This window comes from Solea solea, chromosome 11 (genome assembly GCF_958295425.1).
Source record: "Solea solea chromosome 11, fSolSol10.1, whole genome shotgun sequence".
Classification (NCBI taxonomy): domain Eukaryota; kingdom Metazoa; phylum Chordata; class Actinopteri; order Pleuronectiformes; family Soleidae; genus Solea; species Solea solea.
In genome coordinates this window covers 26,216,929-26,240,326 of record NC_081144.1, presented here as the reverse complement: position 1 = coordinate 26,240,326, position 23,398 = coordinate 26,216,929, and the positions used below count along the sequence as shown (strand labels likewise).

At 42.4% G+C, this 23,398-nt stretch overlaps 1 protein-coding gene across 2 annotated transcripts in view; it reads right to left on the bottom strand.

Annotated features, from left to right (window-relative positions):
• LOC131468315 (leucine-rich repeat-containing G-protein coupled receptor 6) overlaps positions 1–23,398 on the bottom strand; it is a 56,958-nt gene that overhangs the window by 18,078 nt on the left and 15,482 nt on the right. The window contains exons 1-3 of one of the 2 annotated variants that reach the window (XM_058642406.1): positions 19,317–19,455; positions 15,708–15,779; positions 1,883–1,954 (exon numbers count right to left, since the gene is read on the bottom strand). In XM_058642406.1, coding sequence (XP_058498389.1) covers positions 1,883–1,954; positions 15,708–15,769 — 134 coding nt within the window. In that variant the 5' untranslated portion in view covers positions 15,770–15,779; positions 19,317–19,455. Of the gene's footprint in view, positions 1–1,882; positions 1,955–15,707; positions 15,780–19,316; positions 19,456–23,398 lie in introns of those variants that run through there. The other variant, XM_058642405.1, reaches the window with a different exon arrangement.

The following is a 23,398-nucleotide window of genomic DNA, read 5'->3' as shown; positions in this document are numbered from 1 at the left end:
ACTGGTTTTTCTGTTAACGTTTGTGTGACACTTTACAGTAAATGAACACAAGTTAACTCACAATGCATTAAGGTGGTCTTCAACATTCAGCCGCTCCAAGTTTGCTTTCACACTTTAGTGAAAAGAACCCGACCTTTGGAATAATGTGTTCCCCTGGCGTCTATTTCTTCATAGCATGGAAACTTCTTCTAAACATGTAACGTATGTTGATGTATTGTTGATACATCAACAATACAAGTCCAATCCACTGAGACAGCAACACATTATCTCCAATAACTGTCAGCTAACACATTGGTTTGTAGATTAGAACGGTCATAGTCATGTTGTCAGAAGACTGATATGGAAGCTCAGGATTTTCATACTTCATTGGTTTTCTTACAAATAGCGGTTTTCATGTTAGAGTGTGGAAACCAAGAAAATAACCAATATAATTATAAATATATACTGTATATAAATGAAATTCCAGTAAATTTCTTACTCAGGAAACAATGATGCATCATGTCGGTCGCCAACAGTCGCAGAAAAAAACCTCATACTTGTGACGTGTTTGGAGTCAGGAGGTGACACAGTTTTGCACTTTTTTTTATTTTGTGATTTGATACTCGACTGCGGCGTTAACAATCGGCAGCCGTGCACTGAGAGGTCATGAATTCACTTTTACAAATGAGGTGTGAAGAGAATCGCTCTTCACAGTGGATTTTTTTCACTGTAATCTCTGTGGGTGGTGTGACTGGGAGGTCCCTGCGGTACACCTGTGTGTGTGTGTGTGTGTGTGTGTGTGTGTGTGCGCGTGCCACTGAAACACAGTCTGTTCAGGAGTGAAGGAGCAAGCAGAGCCTTTCCTCGTTTCTGTTGTCCTTGTCCTTGTCCTAGTATTTGAACTTTTTGCAGTGAAGAAGTGAAGTTGATATTTAGGTGTTTGTTACGACGCCACCTGCTGTTTGATGCCCTGCGTTGCTTGATGTACGTAGACGAGGCCGACGCAGGACAAACGTGGAGACATCACGACTCACTGTCCACTGTCTCGCTCCCATTGACATGAGATTCCATTCAAGTTAAGAAAGAGAGAGAAAACGGTGTTCAGTGACGCCGTGCGTTGTCGTCTCACCGGTAAGACGGCTGTCGGGGCACAGCCCACACTTTGCCTTCAAAGTAAAGCTAGGGTTCTGAGGTTGTAGAGACTAGAGCTGCAACTAATGATTATTTTCCTAATCGATTAATCTGTTGATTATTTTCACTATTGGTCGAGTAATTGTTTGGTCCATAAAATGTCAGAAACTTTAAAAAATGTTGATCAGTGATTGTCAAACTTGGAAATGATGATGTTCTCAAATGTCTTGTTTTTGTCCATAAACCGAAATGATTCACTTTTAATGATTTCTTTGTTTTATGGAGCAAAGAAACCAGAAAATATTCACATTTAGGAGCTGAAAAATCTTGAAAATCTGAAATCTTGTTTTAATAATGAAAAGAGCTTAAAACTGATTAATCAATGATCAAAATAGATGACGATTCATTTAGTAATCGATCAATAATCAATTAGTAATCGAGCCAGGTCATGACTCACAATAGTGCTGTCTCTAAATCCACCAGACTCCTCTGTTCAACACATTTGCTAAATGTTGGAGACGAACATGTTTTCAGTCTTTTTCACTTTGATCCACAGTTGGACATTGTTGCTTTGACGTCGCGCTCACGACTCCTCAGTGACGACACTCTCTGACCAATCAGAGGCCGGCAGTCTGATGACGTCACATGTTAGTATCGGCTGAACCTCTGTTCTGAGGGGAAACACAAGCCTGACCCAGGACTCTACCATTCCAATCCGAACCATGGAAACACATGTTAACAGAGAAGGAGTGAGCAGAACAAGTTTACTTACAGTACTTTGAGGTTGTAGAGACCCTGGAGAGTGTGACCCGAGATGTACCTCAGCTGATTCCCCGAGATACGCCTAGGAGAGATCAAAAACGAGAAGAGAGAGAAAAAAATATGAAAGTGAAGAGAAAAAGAGAGGGGAAAAAAGAATGAAATAAAAGCACATACACAAAATAAATTTACAAGGCTCATGAGGGAAACTTTTTGCTTTTCCCCATTTTTGTTTTATTCAGTGTTTCTGGAACAGAGCTCGCAATATGACTTCATCCTCCCGGGTTTCTTGCCACGGGGTTAGCGATGGGGCAGTATGCAAATAACAATATTCTATTCCATTCAGTGTGGTCGCGATTGGCCCACAGCTCACTCCTGGAACATTAACCAATCCACGGAGCACTGATGACTGAGTAAAGACTGAATTGGATGAGACTGGGTCTGGGTCAACAAGTGCAGCGAGGAAGGTCTGTTTGCGTGTGCGTACGTGAGTGAGTGTGTTTATGTGTGTGAGGACGGTAAGGTGTGCTCTCTGCGTGCGTGTGTTCCCACGTCCTTGAGGTAAATTGGGCTCGTTGTGAGGACAGCGAGGGAGGGGGGAAGAACCGCACACGTTCACACAAGCAATCCAATCAGCTTGTTTATCAAACACGGCACCTAATGGTCATTTGTGAGTGTGTGTGAGACGTCCAAATAAATAACACTCCCGTCCAAGCTGAGGAACACTCAAGGTCACGAGCTGGAAGCGCCGTTTAAACACAGATTTAGTCCTCACAGCTCGAGACCACCCACTTTTATTAAACACACACACACTGAACGCTGGCGTCCGCCGCCTCTGACTTCACGCCGTCTGTCGCAGGTGACATTTTGCTGACATTTCAGACGTCGGGAGTTTTTCCCATCATGAAATATTGATTGAGAGTGCCGTCGGCCTTTTTCCAAAACCCCCCTATCAACCAGATGGTAACGGTTGATAGTGATACTCATGTCAACATGTCTCCTCCATCTTATTACTGTGCAGTGGCAGGCCACATAACCTCCACCTCCGCCTGCCAAATCTCACACTCAACCTCGTTTAGAGGAACGCTTAGAAAGACACAAAACACACACACACACATGCGGACTGATCGCTATCCAAGCTATTAGGGTGGCTTTCAGTCGTTCTGCTAAGACCACAGGCAGCTGACTTTAACTGTGCCTCAAACAGGGTTATTTCTGTTGCTTAATCACATATTTATATACAATGATTATAATACAGGGGTTCCCATGGATCCTTGAATTCCTTGAAAGTTTGTGAATTTGACAAAAATGGTTGAAGGCTCTTGAAAGTTGCCCTAAACAGACATGGGTCCTTGAAAGTGCTTGAATGTTGTGCAGTAAAGAAGTGAAGTTGATATTTAGGTAAATGACTCCCTTGTCTGTGACGACGCCACCTACTGTTTGACGCCCTGCGTTGCTTGATGTACGTAGGCGAGACGACGCAGGACAGACGTGGAGACATCATGACTCACTGTCCACTGTCTCTCTCTCCGCCGCTGACGTGAGATTCAGTGCAGAACAATGAGCGAGTAAAGTCAAGAAAGAGAGAGAAAATGACGATGTGATGTCTGGGAAGTCTCACCAAAGACAAAAGACAAAGACGGACTTTGAGGACAATCACTTGTTCAGATGCAGAGCTGCTGCACATCAATAAGAGAGGACGCCATCATGGACCGAGACACTCTTACAAGTTGTCCTCCCGTCTTAAGCTGAGTCAGCACCTTCTGTCTTTGAATTTGAGGGAATTGGTCCTGGAAAGTCCTATGAGAAGTCCTTAAATTTGGTGTCAACTCAGTTATGGGAACCCTGCTCATATGCCGAATGGTGATCCTTTAGTTTTTAAACATTTGTTATTATTGATCAATAATTTCATGATAATAAACTGATATGGGAGAGACGGCGCCTCCTATTAGTTTTTCTACTTCAACTATTCTTCAGAACGTCCTTGTGGTTGTGGTGGTGATTCCTACTGGTCAAAAAAACCATTTACTACTGGGTTTAACTGGTTTTCGACCGGTGGGAATGTGTTCTCGTACCACATTGCTGAGTACGAGATACTCATTCGATGAATTTCTTTTTCTTGCCAATCCTGGTTCCTGCTTCTTTAAATCCCAAAAATAAATTCTACTTAAATTCACTGTGCAAGAAAAGAACCAAAAGTGTCCATTTGCTGCACCTCTGAGAGTAATCCGTCTGCTTCATCCATACCATTTCTCTTTCTGCTATTGCACAAACTGGTCACCGGGGAGCATTTCAGCGGCTACATTTCCAGAGGTAACAGTTTCAGTTGGGCCTCGCTGAGGTCCTGACACCAGTAAAATATATCTCAGCCTCTTTTATGAAAAAAAAAGACCTAAAGTGCCTTCTGCTGCTGCCTGTTCAAACACTTTGATTGGTCGCAGACACGCTGGATGGAAAAAACACTGTAGGTAGCAGCAAATTAAAATAAATGTCCTTTCTGTGGAGGCACGACGAGCTCCAGTAATTTAGAGTTTTAGAAAACAAAGTTAAAGCACATGGTGCCAGCGCAGCCTTTCTCTATTAGCCGCTGTGTGGGAGCCAGGACAGCATCAGAGTGGAATCATGCTTCTTCAGCTGACTTTTCATTTGCAGAATTATTGAATTTTTTATTTTATTTTCTTTGCTCGTTGAATGAGAAGTTACAAAATGAAATTAACACAACATAAATGTAAATGCCAGGACCTGAACGTGTCAATAATCAACACACGCGTCCCCTACTCTCACTACAGATCGACAATAGATTGGTAGATTTATAGAAATAGCTCATTATTTTCGAGGCTGTACAGTATAGTTCATTTATGGCAGTTGGATGTACAGAACTCTTCTCTATTAGGCAGTCAGTCAGTTTATTTATGAATGCTTTGAACAGCTCATTATTTGACAGGCAGTCTCTTGGTGGATGTCTACAATAGCTCATTATCTGGCAGTCTCTATTTGGCAATCTGTCTGGTTGGTTGTGTCTAGAACAACTCCTTTTTGCAGGCAGTCTGATGGTGGATGTACAGAATAGCTCATTATTTGGCAGTCATTATGTTGCTGGATATAGATAACAGCTCATTATACTGCAAGGAGTCTCTTAGAAGATGTCTAAAATGGCTCGTTATTTGGCACTAAGTCTCTTGGTGGATATAGTCAAGAGCTCATTATTTTGCAGGCAGTCTCTTAGTGGATGCCTAGAACAGCTCATTATCTGGCACTCAGTCTCTTGGTAGATATATAGAACAGCTCACTATTTTGCAGTCCATTTGTTTGGTTATGTTAAGAGCAGCTTTTTGCAAGCAATTTATTGGTGGATATGTAGAATAGCTCATTATTTGACAGTTATTTCTGTTGCTGGATTTATAGAATAGCATTCAGTTTCGTTGTGAATGTTTATAACAGCTCATTATTTGGCAGTCAGCCTCTTGAGGGATATACAGTACGTAGATAACAGCTCATTATTTTGCACCCATCACCATTGAAAGCAAGATGGAAGAAAGAAAGAAAGAAATGAGTAGGAATTTGACTCATACACTGACACGTTGTCTTCAAGGTGGTCGTGCGAATGGACTTCTGAAATTAAATTTCCTCATTTGACCTCAACATAAACATCATGTGCAAACTTTCAGGTAAACATTTATTTTGAGATTTGGACATCACGAATGTGGTGAAGTGAAGATGGATATTTTAAAAACATTGGACCATGTTTCCGTGATATCAGTGTGTTTGTGTATGCAAATGATCGTATACGTATGAGTGAACCTTCCGCGCTTTGCCACATCAATCTCGCGCTGATGAAAGGCGGTCAAACCGCGGCTCTGCCTGTTTTTTTTCTTTCAAACTGATTTGAGGACGGTGAGGATTTTTCTTGGCCTCGTGGACGGCACAGATAGAAAATTCCACCTCAACAGAATTCAGCTTTATTCAAGAGATAAAATAACACAAGTCAGTTGCAGTTCAAATATTTTCAGAGAGGAGCAGCGGTGGAGCAGCGGTGGCACAGTGGAAGAAAGTTGAGACCACCACCGCTATCAGGGTTTCAGTGAAGCGTATCAGCCACTGATTATCCCGTGTATCGCCATGTCCTGTTGCCTCAAAATAATAAACACGAGGAGACGGATTAAAGAGCGAGACCATGAAGGCAGCATCATGTTTCAGGACCTTATCACAGGTCGTGATAGGACTTCACAGACGCTACAGCAGCAGCAGGGGTGCGATGGTTTGATAGACGTCAGTGATGAAGAAAAAGAATTTTATCAGACACAGAAGAGCAGTCCATGTGTGGGTGCATCTGTGAAACACAATAGTTCAAACTAAACCACTTTCTCAAATTATATTTTGTTAAAAAATGTTTTTAGAATAGCTCATTATTTAGCCAGTCAGTCTAGTCAGTCTGTTCATGGATCTATAGAACTGCTCATTATTTGGCAGTCAGTCTTGGTGGATATTACATTACATGTCATTTAGCAGACACTTTTATCCAAAGTGCAATAAGTGCAGTATTTTGGGTACAAACAAGAGCTAGAAGTGCCTCAAGTAAGCCAAGCTATAAAGTGCTAGTCATAAGTGCGATGCACAAGTAATTGCTTTTTTTTGTCGTTGTCGTCTTAGTCGAGGTAGAGTCAAAGAGATGTGTTTTTAGTCTGCGGCGGAAGATGTGGAGGCTTTCTGCTGTCCGGATGTCGATGGGGGGCCATTCAACCATTTGGGAGCTAGCACAGAGAAAACGGTTGTGAGTTTGGCGAATGCCTCTGCAATCCTCTCAGTGAGGGGGCAGCAAGCCGGTTTGCCGATGCAAAGTGGGCTGGGGTGTAGATTTTGATCATGTCTTGGATGTAGGCTGGACCGGATCTGTTTGTAGCATGGAACACAAGCACTAGAGTCTTGAAGCGGATGCGAGCAGCTACAGGAAGTGAGTGCAAGTGGAGGAGCGGTGTAGTATGAATGACAGAACCAAGAGAGTTGGTGTACAGAGAGAAGAGGAGAGGGCCCAGGACAGAACCCTCAGGGACCCCAGTAGTTAGAGGACAGGGTTCCGACACAGATCCTCTCCAGGTTACTCTGTATGTTCAGTTTTGAAGATAGGATGAGAGTAGGATAAGTGCAGATCCTGAGACACCTAGTTCCTGAAGGGAGGAAGTAAGGATCTGGTGGTTAACTGTGTCAAACACTGCAGAAAGGTCCAAGACGATGAGCACAGAGGAGAGAGAGGCAGCCCTGGCTCAGTGACAGCAAGAAGTGGTGAGATCAGGAGGTGGGGTTGAGAAAGAAGAGCGTCTACTTTTTTTGTGAAGTAGTTGACAAAGTGAATTGGTAGAAGGGAGGAGGGAGGAGGGGGAGTGGGGGGTCAAGGAGGTTAGAGAAGATCAAGAAAGGTTTTTTGGGGTTAGAGAAAGAGGATTGAATTTTAGTCTGATAGAAAGATTGTTTGGCTGCAGAGATCGAGGCAGTGAAGGTGGAGAGAAGAGAATGATAGGAAAGCAGGTCGTATCGTGGCTCTCTCAGCTCACAGTCAGACAACCACGAGGCTGGGGAGGACTTACGAACCCGATGTGAAGTAAGAGGACAGAAAGAGTCGAGAGAGGAGGACAGAGTAGAGAGGAAGGTGTCTGTGGCAGAGATTTGGGTTTTTCTTGCCAAAGTCCTGGGTCACATGTCTCAACTAACCAATCAGCAGCTACAAAGATAATTGGCAAATAAAAATGATTAATAATTGAGCTTTTTATGCAGGTCTGTAGATTAGTACTGTAAATCTGCTTCTTAAAATCAGAGGGTGTCCCTTTATTGTGGCTTATTTTTGCCATATTTTATAATCAGTAAAAGCTTTCTCCAATTTTATAGTGTGTATCTCAGAAACTTGAAGTTGGTCATTAAAATTGCAAAAAATTGGTTTTTTTCATCAAAATTGTCAACGTTTAAATGATTAATTACTCTTTCCATGTTTAATATTTATGATGATGATGATTTTTACTTAAAAAAAGTTAAAATCTCAATAAATAAGCAATTTTGTGTATAATTTAGTCTCGTAAAATGATTGCATTTGATCAGATAGATACAACAAAATTGGTTAAACATCTATTGGAAGAACTCATCAGTTCATCTCTACTTAAAATGAATATTTGAAGTTGTCTGAGAACATATATCTTTTGGAGACTGTTGATCTGCAAGTACAAATGCCAGTGCGACCTTTTTCACCCCGGGTCCATCAATAGAAATGTCTTCCCTCCTCCTCCCGTGTAGAGGTCAGGCCTCGCGGTCGACCACTTAACCTGGTGTTAACCTCTGAAATGACTGCAGTAAAATACAGACCGGTGGAAAGGGTCTGTGTGCGGGTGCATGTTTGCAAGAGAGAAAGATACAAAGCAGAGGAAAAACCAATGTTGGCAACGCAAAAAAGGAAAGTTTTAATTGGGCTAGATGGTTCCAGATGTGTTGTGCACCTGGAGAACCAATACAGCCAATGTTTTTAAGCTCTTAACCCTCACCGACGTCATCGCGCTGGACTATCAGCAGACAATCTTATCACCAGAGGGAAGACGAGCAGGGCAGCGCTGGCCTCCGCTCACCACTTCTCTCCTCTCACATTTGGATTTCATTTGTCTGATCGTTGGATCGTGTTTTTCTCGCGCAGCACTGGAAAGGCATCAGGCAGTGTCGAGGTTCTGAAGACAGCGGCACGGATTTATCGCAACTTCACTCCTGAGCTGATAACAAGAGCTACAGGCATATTCTTAACCATGCAGTGTGAACACAATTAGAATAAACTAATAACTGGATACATTTGATATCAAATTTAAGAACATATATTGAAAATCAAGCATAACTATTGTATTGAACCTTACGTTGAAGCAGGGGCCTCAAACTCAAATGACCTGGGGGCCACTACTGTGGTCAGGAGGTGGGGCTGGTCAAATGAAAAAAAAAGTTTATAAATTATATATATATATACATATATATGTTTGTCTGTATACATATATATATATATACAATATATGTATAAATACACATATCACACAATAAAAAAAATCCCAGTAAGGAAACTTGGCTTGTAATTTACTTGAAGCTCTTACTTATTTCTAGCTCTTATTTGTACCCAAATGTTTAAATGCACTTATTGTAAGTCGCGTTGGATAAAAGCGTCTGCTAAATGACATGTAATGTAATGTAATGTAATGAAAGGTTGCCAGTTCAAGTCAAGGGCTGGGGTACCCCGAGCAAGGCATCCACTCTCCATTGCTCATTGTTAATTAATTTGACACTCTAATTTGACCCCAGCCACAGGGGGGCGCACATCCAGTGTACTCCTAGAGCTGGTCCCAAGCCCCGGATAAATGGAGGGTTGTGTCAGGAAGATCTCAGCCAAATAAAATATGCAAATCATCCGCAGTGGCACCCCCTAGAGAGGAAGAAGCCAAAATATCAAAAAAGAAAAATCCTTAAATATTAAAATCCAAAACATTTAAGGTGATATTAAGAAATAGATTGGGGTGGGACACAAGTTTGAGACCCCTGCGTCAATGTAAATGTATCAAGAAGAGTCTTGAAGGTGACCCAAGAAAAAATGGACCACATGGTGACGGATGACATACGTTTGAATGTTAATCAGATAACCAGCGCTGTACGTTTGGCTACATCTTTGGACCCCTGAAGCACACCAGGCCGGTCATGTCAAGAAGAACATGGCACATTTTGAAGCTGATCCAGCCGTTTTTGAGCATTGGGTCCACCACTTCAAGCCATAGACAAAAGCTGTGTTTCCACCGTGAGAGGAACGGCTTCCATTAGAGATCGTACCAAAATAACCTCCCCTTGGCTCGGGGTAGCAGAATACCATGCCGAACCGTACCATGATGGAAACGGGCAAAGCATATGCTGATCAGGATCAGGATGAGGATGAAAGCTTCTAAACTGAGGGCTTCCAAGTGCTGCAACACCAATGGAAGAAGTATGTACACCTTATTTGGTCCAATTCGACGACTGCATCATGGTCAACGCTTTACCCCAATAATTCAGAATTCAGTGCCATTAAAAGCATTTCATTAGGTACCCAACACTCATCTCTTCACTATTATGTCTCTACTGATGGCGATAATAAGAGACTCGCATTGAATGTGTGATGGCTGAGGTGACACGTACAAACTCCCTGGACTTTGATACTGAAGAAAGGCGGAAACAGCTCCTGGAGGGACGGTTTTACTAGAACCAAGCCTGGGTATTAGTCCTTTGATATCAGAGCTGAACACTTTGGAGAGCGAGGATGTCTTTGATTTGTCAGGTCGATGAGTAACCAGAGTCAGAGCCTGTTTGTGAGCGCACACATGAGGCGTCGCTGCCCTCTCATTAATCTCCCGCCGTGCGGCGAGCGTCTCCGTCCTGTCGCCTCTCTCTTCACGCTCCGCCTGACTGACACTTGTGTGCAGGTTTGTGTGTGTGTGTGTGTTTAAGCTGAGATCAGACGGAGGCGTAATAAGAGGGAGATGTGAGATCAGTGAAGGCAGATTTACTCTGGGCGGGATGATTGCACTTAGTACGTCTTTATCAATATGAATGTGGGGGGGAGGGGTTTAGCCTAGAGAGTTGGAGACGGAGTTGAATAGCTTCATTTGAGGATCAGTGTGTATCAGACAACCTTTATTTATAGTCGGTAAAGTCATTGCAAGGATCATTGTAGATGTTAAACTCATCTACAACGAAAATGTCCTAAACTAACCAAACATTTTGACTTATAAATTGTTGAAATCGTCTAAGAAATGTTGGAGATATGTTGGCAAAGAAAAAACCAAAGGCATTAAAAGACATTAGTTTAGCTCAAAACATAGCATTTTCTTAATCTATTGTTTTATTTCTTACACTCATCTAAGCTTTTATCTATTTTTGTTCCTGTATTTTGTAATTAAACTTTTTTTATATGTGACCTGTTGAGCAGATTTTATTGCACTCTTGGCACCATATAAACAAGTTTGATTTGATTATAGTTGGAATTAATTAAAACATTTTGGATCACAATAAGTTGGCAGATCTCTAAAATGCGTCATTGAAACCTGGAAAATGTAAAAGTTAAAAACATTGCAATTATTATGAAGCACTTTCAAGTTGTTCCAGAAGTTGGAATGTTTAAGATCCTATTTCTAAAACGTTCAAAATGAGGAATTGCACTTCATTTAAGAGAGTGCAGGATTTCTTTTTTCTCCATGATTCAGCTTCTGCTGTAAAAACAGAAACCAGTTCATCCAAATTCAGAATTAAGTCATGGAACATGTAAAAAAAAACAAAGACATCTGACTAGTGAAGTAATATTGATATTCTGGTCGTTACCCAGATGAAGTTTTATATATAATTACATTCCGGCATAAATCACAGTTCTCTTGAAAATAACCAGGTCAGGACACGGGATTATCAATATGATATTTAAAAGTAAGTTTGTCCGGATGCCAAAGTATTTCTGCTCTGAAACCTTCTCAATCCTAAAACTATTAAAAGCATAAATTTGAGATTCATCGTGTCTAAACATTTGGCTCGAGAGAAGAGCGTAAACTTTGTTCTGTCAGATTTTGATTAAGGTCTGAGGCCTTTAAGTGCATTCTGCAGGATGCTAAAAGAACATTGTAAAGTACCAGCTGCTCAGAATCAACACAATAAAAGATTGTGTCATCTCCATATACGTGCTCATGACAGTTATCCACGGATTAAATCATACTGTTCATATAAAAAGTGAGGAGGAATCATAGGTTATTTATAAAAAATAAAATTGAAGCCAAGGACGTAGCAGTTAACCACCAGGGTGCTTGAATGGAAGTCTATGTGAAAATGAGCTTCTCGTTGTCACTTGATTAATAACATTAGTAAACATTTTCCTGATGAGTTGATTGTCTCCATCACAAGTCTCAGCTCTTCTTTACGAGAACATAATGTGAAGTTTGTATATTATGTTCGGCTCAGCTGAACCTCGTCAGAGCAGGAGCTAAAAAAACAGAAAGAACGAAGAACGAACACTAAGTGCTAGAACTGGATAATGTAAAAGTGAAATAAATGTGCTTTTCAAGTGAATATTGTAAATGTTTAACTGCCAGATGCACAGAATCAGCAACACAGTATAAGGCGGTGTCGTCTGCATATGAATGCATTTGAAAGTCAGACAGGAATGAGGTGATATTGTTGACATAAGTAGTGACGAGGACAGATGATTGAACCTTGTAGAGACATTTTATGAAAGTCATTCAAAAGATGTTGTTTCCTCTTCTCCCCGTACTGTAAAACAAGTTGAAAGCTGGACTCTCTTGTTTTGGTTTGGTAAGAAAAACTACTATCAAAGGTTGTGTCTACAGGCTGCAGTAGCCTGAAGTAAAATAGAGATGGGGAAGAGAAATGAATTTGAAAGGAGTGAGATAGAGGGAGGGAGGGAGAGAAGGGGAGGGAGGTTCCAACATCAAACAATTTATCGCTCAACCAGTCACAACATGCCAAGCCTTTGCCTCTCCCTGCACTACCAACAAGTGCTGCTGACCCACATCAAACAAGCTTCACGCAACCCGAGCATGTTTGAGTTCAGAGCCTCGCTTTGTTTTTCTAAGCACCGTAAGTTGTTGTAATTATAACGTGTTTACCATAATCTGCCCTGCCTCGTGTTTCCAAATATCACATGTGGCCGTTCTCGGAACATCGTCACCACCTCAGCAAGTCTCCAGAAAAATGAAAAATCAAAGTTTGTTTTGGGAGCAGGAACATCCTCTTCCTCACCTGGAAGAAGAACAGAGCAACAGAACATCTCCATCAAATGTCCGAACGTTAGAGAGACGCAAAGGAAACGAGATCAGCGTTTTAATCTCCAGACAAACCACTGCAGGTGGAGCTCAGTCCAACCAACAACTACCACTCACACAATCACTACTTTTACATGACGTCAGAAAAGAATCAAATTATCATTTTGAATCCAAATAAATCCTGACTTTTAAAACACAACAGAAGCTGAGATTGAATTTATGCTGAGTCATCTTAAACAAGTAAACATTTTGAAGTTAAAGGAAAAATCCAGACTTACAGACGTTCAAGGTCTATTTTCAGACAATAAAGAGTTCATATTTTGAATTATTATCATTATATTTTGAAATGTCATGTTTTGTGATGTTGACTGAATAAGCTACTGAACAACAGTGTGTCGCTATTTTTACCCAAAGTTGTTTTCAAAGTCCCTAAAAGTTGATTGTTGCGCCAAACTCTCAGTGGACACCAGTGCAGGACAGTAGAGGACAAAGGTTTGAAGGAAGCGTTCATGATGCTTTGAAGATGGTGTCACAGGAAGACAACTTCAGGTAAAGTACTGCTTCATAAACAGAATCTGTACTCTACACTAGCCCTAACCCACACAAGTGAAATGTTTTAAATAATGATTTTTGCCCCGTGCACTAATGTTTTAGCTCTTTCAGTCGAAATAGCAAAACACGACATTTCCCAAAAATCATCCGAAAATATCAACTTGTTATTATCAGCAAATAGACCTAGAATGTCTTTAACCCTCTAATGAGCATCATGAGGATTTATTAAGATTTTATGGCTGTGGAATTGTCAGAAAATGTTCAATAAGTGAGTTCTTTCTGCTCCTTTTTCCAAAAAAAAAAAATATATATATATATATATTCAACCGTTTAAGAATTACAATACTGAGAAGCTGATGTCACAAACGTGTGATGGTGAATCTCGTCACTAATGACAAGTTTATGAGAGCAAAGCTCTATTTCTCTGCTTTCTCTGACACAGTCACTGGTCTGTGATCAGCAGTCGCTAAATACACCAGACTCCTCTGTTCCCTGGACGTTGTTGGAGATTAACCCACGTTTTTAGGGTTAAGTAGTTTTAACTGATCTACAGTTCGGCTTGATTTCTGTGTCGGACGTCTCTGGAACCTCGCCAGAGCAGGTTCTAGAAAAAGTACCTGGTACCAGGTTCTATGCTAGTGCAGACACGACTTAACCGTGCCGTGGCGAGGTGAGGCGAGGCGAGTAGAGCCAGTGGAAACACGCCATCATTTACGTGCACAAAAACGTAAGTGCTGATTGGCCGATTGATCCAATGCAGGGATTCAAATGAAACAATACAAATTCAAATTTAGTTTTTTAATGCAATTATTCAAGTTTAGCTATTTAAATTCAAATATAAATGATTCAAATTCAGTTTCTGGTGGCACATATTTCAGCCCATAGCACTGAGTCAATCTCAGCTGACACAGGGGGATAGAGATTTTCTCTGTTGCATATCTGAAAATGAGTGCAACTAACTGCGTCTCCATTTCTGCCCGTCCTAACTGAAGCAACCACGGAGTTTTCCAAATAAAATAGCGTTTTTGGGCCTCGGCAGGCGTATCTGAGCAGAGTAGCCTGATGGCTCCACTCGTCACATGCAGTTTTCTCTCTGTGATTCAGAGTCGACTTCTCCGGCTCACCTTTGACTTTCAGCATCAGCTCATGCATCACAGGCTGCAGCTGCGAGAATTAGCAAAGAAAACAGCCAACTACTCAAACACACACACACTGCAGGCGTCAGAGTCAGGTGAAGGCTGACATACACACAAACTGTAATCCCCCTTCAACTACTACACACTTACACACATTCACACCCTCGGGGTAAATCTGTGGTCGGCCTTTGTCAAACTGAATTCTGCCGAGTGGTCGGATCAAATGTCGATGAGGTCGACTGAAAAACATGTTCAAAATCACTTTCTGCGATTCCTCCATGAGCCAGTTCTTAGTCCGGACCAAACCGGGTCCAAGTCGCGACTCGTGTTTGCTTTTGTTGCGATCAAATCACATTCACGTCAATTTTACGTATTATAGTCTGGCAACATATTTAAGTCACAGTTATAAAGCATAAAGGATCGTGTCTGTTTTATCAAAACATTTCAACTTCTATCCTTTTAATCACATCTTTACTTTAAGGGATAGTTTGGGGTTTTATATGAATCTGTCTCACATTCTGCTCCTATAAAGAGGAACTAGATTTCTTTGGTTTGTGTCGGAGTTAACATTTCTCTCTTTCCAATATCACCTCGAATGACTTTGACCACATATCTGTCACTTTTCTCATCCAAACAACGTCAAAGTGGCCAGTCTGATGTCCTGAGTGAGTCCCCTGTCTCATAGGGGACTCACAGTGAGTCCCCTTATAGTGAGTCCCCTGTCTCATTTGTAGCCCGTCAAGCAAACTGTTGGACAGTTGTGTCAAGAGAGACATTTATTGATGAGCTGTGGTCCTATATCTCTGAGTAAGTCACCTGCCAGGTTTGAAGCAGACAGACAGACAGAAAGACAGACAGATGTTGCTGGACGTCTATCAGAACCTGGAGAGAATTTCAACAAATAAGTAAACCTGCCATAAACCGCGAGCCTTTGCTTATTTAATTTCCCCCTCAGTGGTGTCCTGACGTCCTGACGTCCTCCTATAGCGCCTGTTTGTCTTGGCGCCGAGCGCCCGTGTCTACGTGTGTTGGGCTCCTGCTGCGCCGCGCGGCTGAAACAGTCGAGAACTCAGCAGCTCGGAGGCCGCACACAAATCCTGCTCTCCAAACACTTAAAGGACCATATATGTTTCTCTCCGGGCGAGTATCGGGTTCCCTTCGCCTCCCCTCTTGTTTGCAGACATCCCACGATAAACTCTCGCGTCGCTGCAGGCGGCTTCTCGGTAGGAGAGATCAGAACCAGGCCAGAGTCATCAATTCCCATCACCGGGGCCTGTGAACGTCAGCGACTCGCGGGGATGATGGATCTTTATTATGCTTATCAACTGGTTGTGTGATATTTTGTACTCACAGCTCTGAGAGCAGGTGCAGGCGGTGGAAGGCTCTGGACGGGATCTCGCTGATGTTGTTCATGCTCAGGTCCCTGTAGAGACAGAACACAAGAGCTGCATCACTGCGAGAGTATCAATCAGCCAATGTAACGGATCCACTTTCCTGTGGTTGAAAATTGCAGATGTTTTAAATGTTTTTCACTTGGCGATCAATCACGCCGAGTGGGAGTAGGAACACGGACAGAGGTTAGAGGGTTAGGTAGAGAGGTTGTACGAGAAAGGGAGGAGAAGGAGATATAGAAGAGAATTTTCCCCAATGAATCATTGCTGGGCAGCTGTAATTTCCTCCTCAATCCCAGTCACTCTTTCTCTTTTCCAGATGTCTCACTCTACCTTCTCTTAGATCTGACCCCTCATATCTGTCTCTCTCTCTCTCTCTCTTTCTTTCTTTCTTTTCTTCCTGCAGCTTCCTCAGGAGACCTGCCTCCTTCCCCTCTTTTGTTCAGAGCTGTAACGCAGACACACTCCATTTCTCCCCTGTGTCTTTGACACACACACTCCTGACCTGAGAGGGCGTGTTTTTGAGCGTGTGTTGATGCAGCTGCGTTGTGGTGTGAGGGTGAGGGTGAGGGTGAGGTGCAGGATGCTCAGAGACACACACACACACACTCACACACTCACATATCTAACCTTCAGCCTCAGTCATGTAAGGTCGTCCTCTTTGATAAACACAATGAAAGCGAGGAGGTGTTACGTCACCCCTTCTTTGCTTTCACAGCCCTTGGGGTCTCGTATGTATGAGTCTTCAGGAGTGAGTCTTGTGTGTGTGTGTGTGTGTGCGTGTGTGAGACACTAACCATTGCTCATAAAGCCAGACCACCGGGCTCGCGAGTGTAAACTCTGCTCTCAGAAGCCCTTTGCAGTTGGGAGTTTTGACACACTGGCTGTTTGTTTGTCAAAGCAGCCGAGCTGACGGAGGCTGGATGGATCTGTGAGGAGCAGTGAATGATGTGTGCGGTGGAGTCTGTCAGAACACCTCGTCAAAAAGATAAAGGCCAACGCTTGGCTCTGAGCTGCCACGTCAACACGTAAACATTATTTATTATCAGTGTAGGTTTAACAGATGGTCAGGTGGAGCTAACAGCTAAGCTAACAGGTGTGTGTCTTTGCCATTTATGGTGTAGAAGCCTTTAACTCATGTCCTCCATTATGGGGCTAGGAGGGCGTTCAACTGGAAACTGGAAGACAACAGGGTTCCCACGGTCATTGAAATCGTTAGTTTGTAAATTTGAGAAAAAAAAAAATTCAAATCCCTTCAAGGTTTTTTGAAAATGATCCCAAAATCACAGGATCCCACATACTGTATATCACATGCTTTACTCTTTTAGCTGAGTCATGTTTGGGCGCTGTATTTCTTTTTTTTTTTACTGCATGTTGTGCAGTAAAGAAGGGAAGTTGATATTTAGGTAAATGTCTCCCTTGTTTGTTATGACGCCACCTACTGTTTGATGTACATAGCTGAGACGGCGCAGGACAGACGTGGAGACATCATGACTCACTGTCCACTGTCTCTCTTCCGTGCAGAACAATGAGCGAGTAAAGTCAAGAAAGAGAGAGAAAATGACGACGTGATGTCTGGAAAATGAAAGTTTCTAGACGGTCCACGGTGAGATGGACGTGAGATGTGTTGTGGATATTTGATTATTAGGTGAGCTGACTGAGGATGGAGTGTCTGGACCACCACAGTTTAGACTTTGTCTCCTTCTACTTCAGGGTCAAAGGAGGACAGTTTGGTGCAGTAATCAGACTATGAATCACATTATCCAGGTATGATAGTCTGACTAAGACAAGCTCCATCATAGTCAGAATTACACGTTTACGGACTTTGAACATGGATGTAAACACACTGACTGTAGCGGGTTAGTGTGATATTAGTATCATAAAAACCACTAAAAAAACATCCTTTTCTTCTTCCTGTTGAAAGAGACGTACGATGAGCTCGCACTCTTTACCACGTCAGATCATCTCTCAGCCTGACATGGAATATTTTCCTTATGAAAGCATAATAATGGCACGTTCAGTTTCCTTTCCTGTTACGATGCCCTTCACCCCTCACCCCTCACCCCTTCCTGGGAGGTCTGACTGTGGGGAAAGAGAGAGAGCGGGCGGGCGTTCAAGGTGTTACTCAAGGACACAATTCCACACATACAAGTGCACTTACTGGGCGGATGCTTTCAATGAGTGTTGATGGAAAATGGTTGTTCAGAACAAAGTAGGAGGCCTGTGTTTCTTTTGTCTCTATCGCTGCTGACCTCGATGTATCGTACGTTCTATTATCTGCTCTCCTGGGAGAACATGAGCACAGGTGCTGGGATTGTTCCATGAAACAGGAAACAATGGACGAATGAAAGAGGCGATGAAAGATCTGCTGTTAAAGCTCGGGTCAGGAAATGTCCCTTTGGAAGAGAATTCCACCACTTTCTCGTAGGCCCTCTGGATAAAGCTCCGCCCCCAAAAACTTGGGTTGAATTTGTGTTCTTTGCTAACAAAAGGTATGAAAATAAGTGTGAATATTTTCATTAAAACTGAATCATTTTAGTTTGTAAACATTTCAATGACTCAATGTATCAAGAAATAATCTTCTCAGTTATGAGCAACATTTTTAGATTTTAAAATTGTCACAATATCTTTATGCAAATGTTAGTCACGCATTAGTCATCGAACACCTTGAAAAGCGAAATAGTCAAATAGATTTAAAAATTGACCCAAAAACCGTGGAGGTTTTATTTGTTGACGTGTGTGTGGAGACCGACGCTGAGATACTGTCACGGGACCTTGAGTCAGATTCTCTGCAAACTCACTGCGGTGATGTCATGTAAATTCTACGCCTCGTGTCAGTCCCAGGTTTGGCTCTGCGTTCTCTGGCTCCTGGCGGTAATTTGGGAATAAATACAAGTGCAACGCACTACTGCTCTGATTAAAGTCAGAGGTAAATACAAAGTGATAACAAAGTTGCCATGGAGACGTGAAAAGCAAACAAATTGACATAATGAGGACTGGGTGACATACACACACATACAGCTTAAAGGGATAGTTCTGGATATTTAAGTGCAGCATTACATGATAGTCCGACGTTCAACGGTGCAATAGAAGCAATCATGCCACTAGAGGGCATTCTATAAGGGTTAACGTCCCCTCAATGTCCAATTACCATTTCAATACGTTGTTATAATTGTAATTAAAGGTGTGGCTGTGACCGTAGACCACAGGAAAAACAGAATCTCATAGAATCCACACCAGCTTAAGCCCATGGTATCTTAAAAATGTCTTCACGTTTTTCTTATTTTGTATATTTGGCATTTCTAAATCTTCATACAAATTGATCTCAGTGACACAAAGTGACCACACGAGGCAGCAGAGGACCAGCATCTCCTGTGTCCCTATTTTCTCTATGGACTTTGGTGTGGGACAGTGAGTGGTTTATAAATGAACCAAAACCCAAAACTCAAAAACAAATCCCGTGTGTTAATACACTGTTAAGTAAAGTACTGATTGAAGTGTTCAAGTGGGAGCTTTAAAGCAAAGCTACACACACACACACACACACACACACACACACACACACCAACCATCTTGGACCGGATGAGTCCTGGGATCACGAAGACATCGCTCCACTATCTGGTCCTGATTAAAGACGCCATAAACAAACGTTGTGTGAAGTCCATAACAGCGGCCGCACTCAGACAGAATAAACACACAGGGAGGGAGAAGATGTTTAAAAATAAAGACACACGGTCGGCAGTGAGTCATGGGGGAAACGGGAGAGAGAGAGTGAGAGTGAGAGTGAGACAGAGAGAGAGAGAGAGAGAGAGAGAGAGGGAGAGGGAGAGGGAGAGAGAGCTGTATCTGCTGTGCAGGCCAAGGCCTCCGCTGACAACTTGACGTATCGTTGGAAGGCGCCGCGCTATGGCTTGTTTTTAAAATCAAATAACAGCTGTGGCTTTTTTAAACCATGATAATTATGATTGATGACTACCACATGTGCATTGTGTCGGCCGGCGCTGCGACGTGCAGATATTCTCAACGCAAATAAACGCCACAAAAAAGAAATGAGAAGGAGAGCGTTTGGGATTTCTGCGTCTCTGTTTTATGGGCATCTGTGTGTGCGTGTGCGTGTGTGTGTGTGTGCGTTTGCATGTGTGTGTGTGTGTGTGCGTGTGTGTGTGTGTGCGTGTGCGTGTGTGTGTGTGTGCGTGTGCGTGTGCATGTGTGTGTGTGTGTGTGTGTGTCTGGCATAAATACTGACCTTGTCAGGACCAGGGAGACCAAAACCTGGTCCTAATGAGGCCAGAACCTAATTTCTGAGGAACTATTAAAGATGTTAGGGATAAGGCTTTATTTTTTAACTTTCCTGTGTGGAGATGCAGGCGTTTTTAAATGTGAACCCAAATCGCATTATAAATGGAGCAAAGAGCAATTTTATTTTTCATGCAGTTACTCATTTGAAGTCATTTTGAGGTGTTTGGTACATCAATTAAAACTTAATGTGGCCTCAATATTCTTATTAAATATTATTATATTCAGGATGTTTTCACTGTGCTGGTCCCTGCGCAGGTACCATATGGTTTTCAGTGAAGTATAAACCATGGAAAATGGTGTTTGATGATCTTTTATCCACGTTCTTATGTCTCATTGACATGTATCTTGTCACCACGTTGAGCTTCTATGTCTTTTATTTATGATTGTGTACAGCACTCTGGTCCACTGTGGTTGTTTTAAAGTGCAAAAATAACCCTTATAACCCCACATGGACATGCTGCCTGGGATACATGTGGTTTAAAACATATACACACACTTAAATTCTGACTTTAAGTTTGTGTAAAATTTGGCTAATTCTGTTTTGGGGAAACAAAAACGCTCATGTGACCCATGTGGGGTTCAGTCTTTGGGAAGCACTGGTTTAGTGTGTACATGTGAACACGCCTGTTGATGGATTGACTGCATGTTTACAAGCGTGTTGCTTTGTGCTCTTCCTCTGCTGAGAGTATGTGTGTGACTGTGGTTTTATCCACCACTAAAATCCACACCAGCTAAAGTCTACAGTGTCTTTATCTCACTGTCAGACAGAAGTTTGTGAACCACACACTCTCTCTCCCCCCCCACACACACACACTCACTCTCTCACACCAAAGTCCATAGAGAAAATGAGTGATTTTAACATCACACACACACACACACACACACACACTGCTGCCTCATCACTAAGTTCAAATGTCTTATTTTGTCACTTCAGTGTTTGAAATCCAACGTTCAGATTGATCCTGTTGCAAAAAGACGTGTTTATAAGTGAGATGAATGTGTTTTCAGGAAGTTTCCTCTGGATCAGTGACAGCCGTCAGATTATAGCTGAAGGATATCACTGAGAATGGCTCTAATGCGGCTTATTTAAGAAACCTAAACAAGTCCGAGTCTTCAATCTGCGACTTCTGAACACGAGAAGCATCACGGTGACACACAGGAGCCCCGATGCCGCTTCCACAGAACAACACATCTGTCATCCGACACAGAGTCACAGAGGCCACATCCATCTCCTCCCCTCAGATCTGCATCTGCTGCTGAATGACGGACTAAAGACTCCCGAGCAGCTCTGGGAGCAGCTCTGGGAGCAGAGGACGCAGCGAGACACAGAGAGCCGTGTTCATCCCTCAGCAAACACGCTCTCTTTTCATCCTCCTCTGCTCTCAGTCACTGACAAAGCCCGCGGTGATCCCCACGTCTCTCTCTCTCCCCCCGGAGGGGAATTTTAGGTTCTTCATGTGCTCGCATGTAATTCGTGCGTTTAATCACGGTAGCTTGTGTGAAATGAGGGCCAATATTTAAACAGTTGCAGAAGAAAGAGAGAAAGAAAGAGAGAAAGAAAGAAAGAAAGAAAGAAAGAAAACAAAAAACTTAAATTTTTCTGTGACTTTTCTGTGAAAAACACAACATGCTGTGATAGTGTTTCTCGTCTTTGGCTCAGCATGAAGGTAAAGCCCTGGATATTTGACTGATTGATGCTGTGATTAATCGAGTAATCGTGGCAAACAGCAGGTCTTAAAGGGATCGTTTGGGGGGTTTTATAAGCGGGGTTGTGTGAGGTGCAGAAATACCCACTGTACATTTCTGGCTTTCTTTTAAAGAGACAAAAATGTACAATAATTGTCCAAACAATCATTATATTTTGACCATTCATTTGCACGAATAACAAGCTAAATCATGTGGTCAACTTAAAAAGGAATAATTATGTGGGAATGCCTTTGTGATTTGGGAACAGTTGAAGTGTTGTACCCCTGTTTTTGAGTGTGCAACAGTTTTCGTTAACGATAGATTAATATTTCTTTATTTTCTCTGAATTTAATCCAAAATTGAAGGTGAGAAAAGTCTTTGATTAGCAGCGAAAATATGGTCATCAACAGATCAATGAAATGATTCTGTATCATGTCAGACAACTTTATAATTGTTTTAACCAAAACAGAAACAGGAAGAAAACATCATTTTAGCTACTTAACAAAAGACTCAGTTAATAAAACCTACGTCAGTTGAAGGCTCTGATATCTAAGTCACATGTTCACGTCTTTATCGTTAGAGTGTTAGACACACTTTTCTAACAGGAAACTGAAGTTTGTAAACCACTCCCCCCCCCCACACACACACACACGAGTTGTTGATCCACTGCTGCCTCCATCACTAAGTTCAAATGTCTTATTTTGTCACTTCAGTGTTTGAAATCCAACGTTCAGATTGACCTCAGTGACACAAAGTGACCACTTGAGGCAGCAGAGGACCAGCAGCTAAAATCACTGATTTTCTCTCTGGATTTTGGTGTGGGAGAGTGAGTGCTTTACAAACGTCTGTCTAACCCATCTTCAAGTAGTGTATAGACTTAAAATGAGATAGATTATATCAGGTGAATCTTTTATTAAGTTGCCAAAAATCTGTTGTTGTTGTTGTTATTGTTGTTGTTGTTGTTGTTGTTGTTGTTGTTGTTGTTGTTGACTATACAAACCTCACACAATAACCACTTCAAAAACGAATGATCCCTTTAAGGCTGGTGGAACAGATGCATGACGAAGCAGAGGTTCACGTTCGTTCACTCTCACACTTTCCCTGCATCTGTGTTTCAGCTTTCAGCTGGAGCGTGTGTGTGTGTGTGTGCGTGTGTGTGTGTGCGTGCGTGTGTGTGTGTGTGCGTGTGTGTGCGTGTGTGTGTTACACAGTCCAGCAGTTACAATAATGCGATTCATCGCTGCGTTTCCTCCTCGCCGTCAACACGACTACTGAAGTATGTTATCAGCGCTGAGATCAAAGGAAATGTGTGTGTGTGTGTGTGTGTGTGTGGGTGTGAATGAGCCCGTAGCTCCATTGTAGCCAGTTTCAAACTGGAAGCCCGTCACACACACACACACACACACACACACACACAGGCTGCAGGCCTCTGGCTGGGATCTGTGCGGTGCTGTACAGTATGATGATGATGGTGATGATGATGGACCACCCTGGTGAGTGAATGTGCCCTGAGAGCAGCACAGATGTGATCAGCGCTCAGGTGTCTGACAGACACGACTCAATGTTTCACCTCAGACGAGGAAAATCTTTCAATCTAAAGTCAAAAAACAACAAGAAAAGAAGTGTTTTTGGAGAAAAGTTCCTGTTGTTGGAGCGAGAGCGTGGA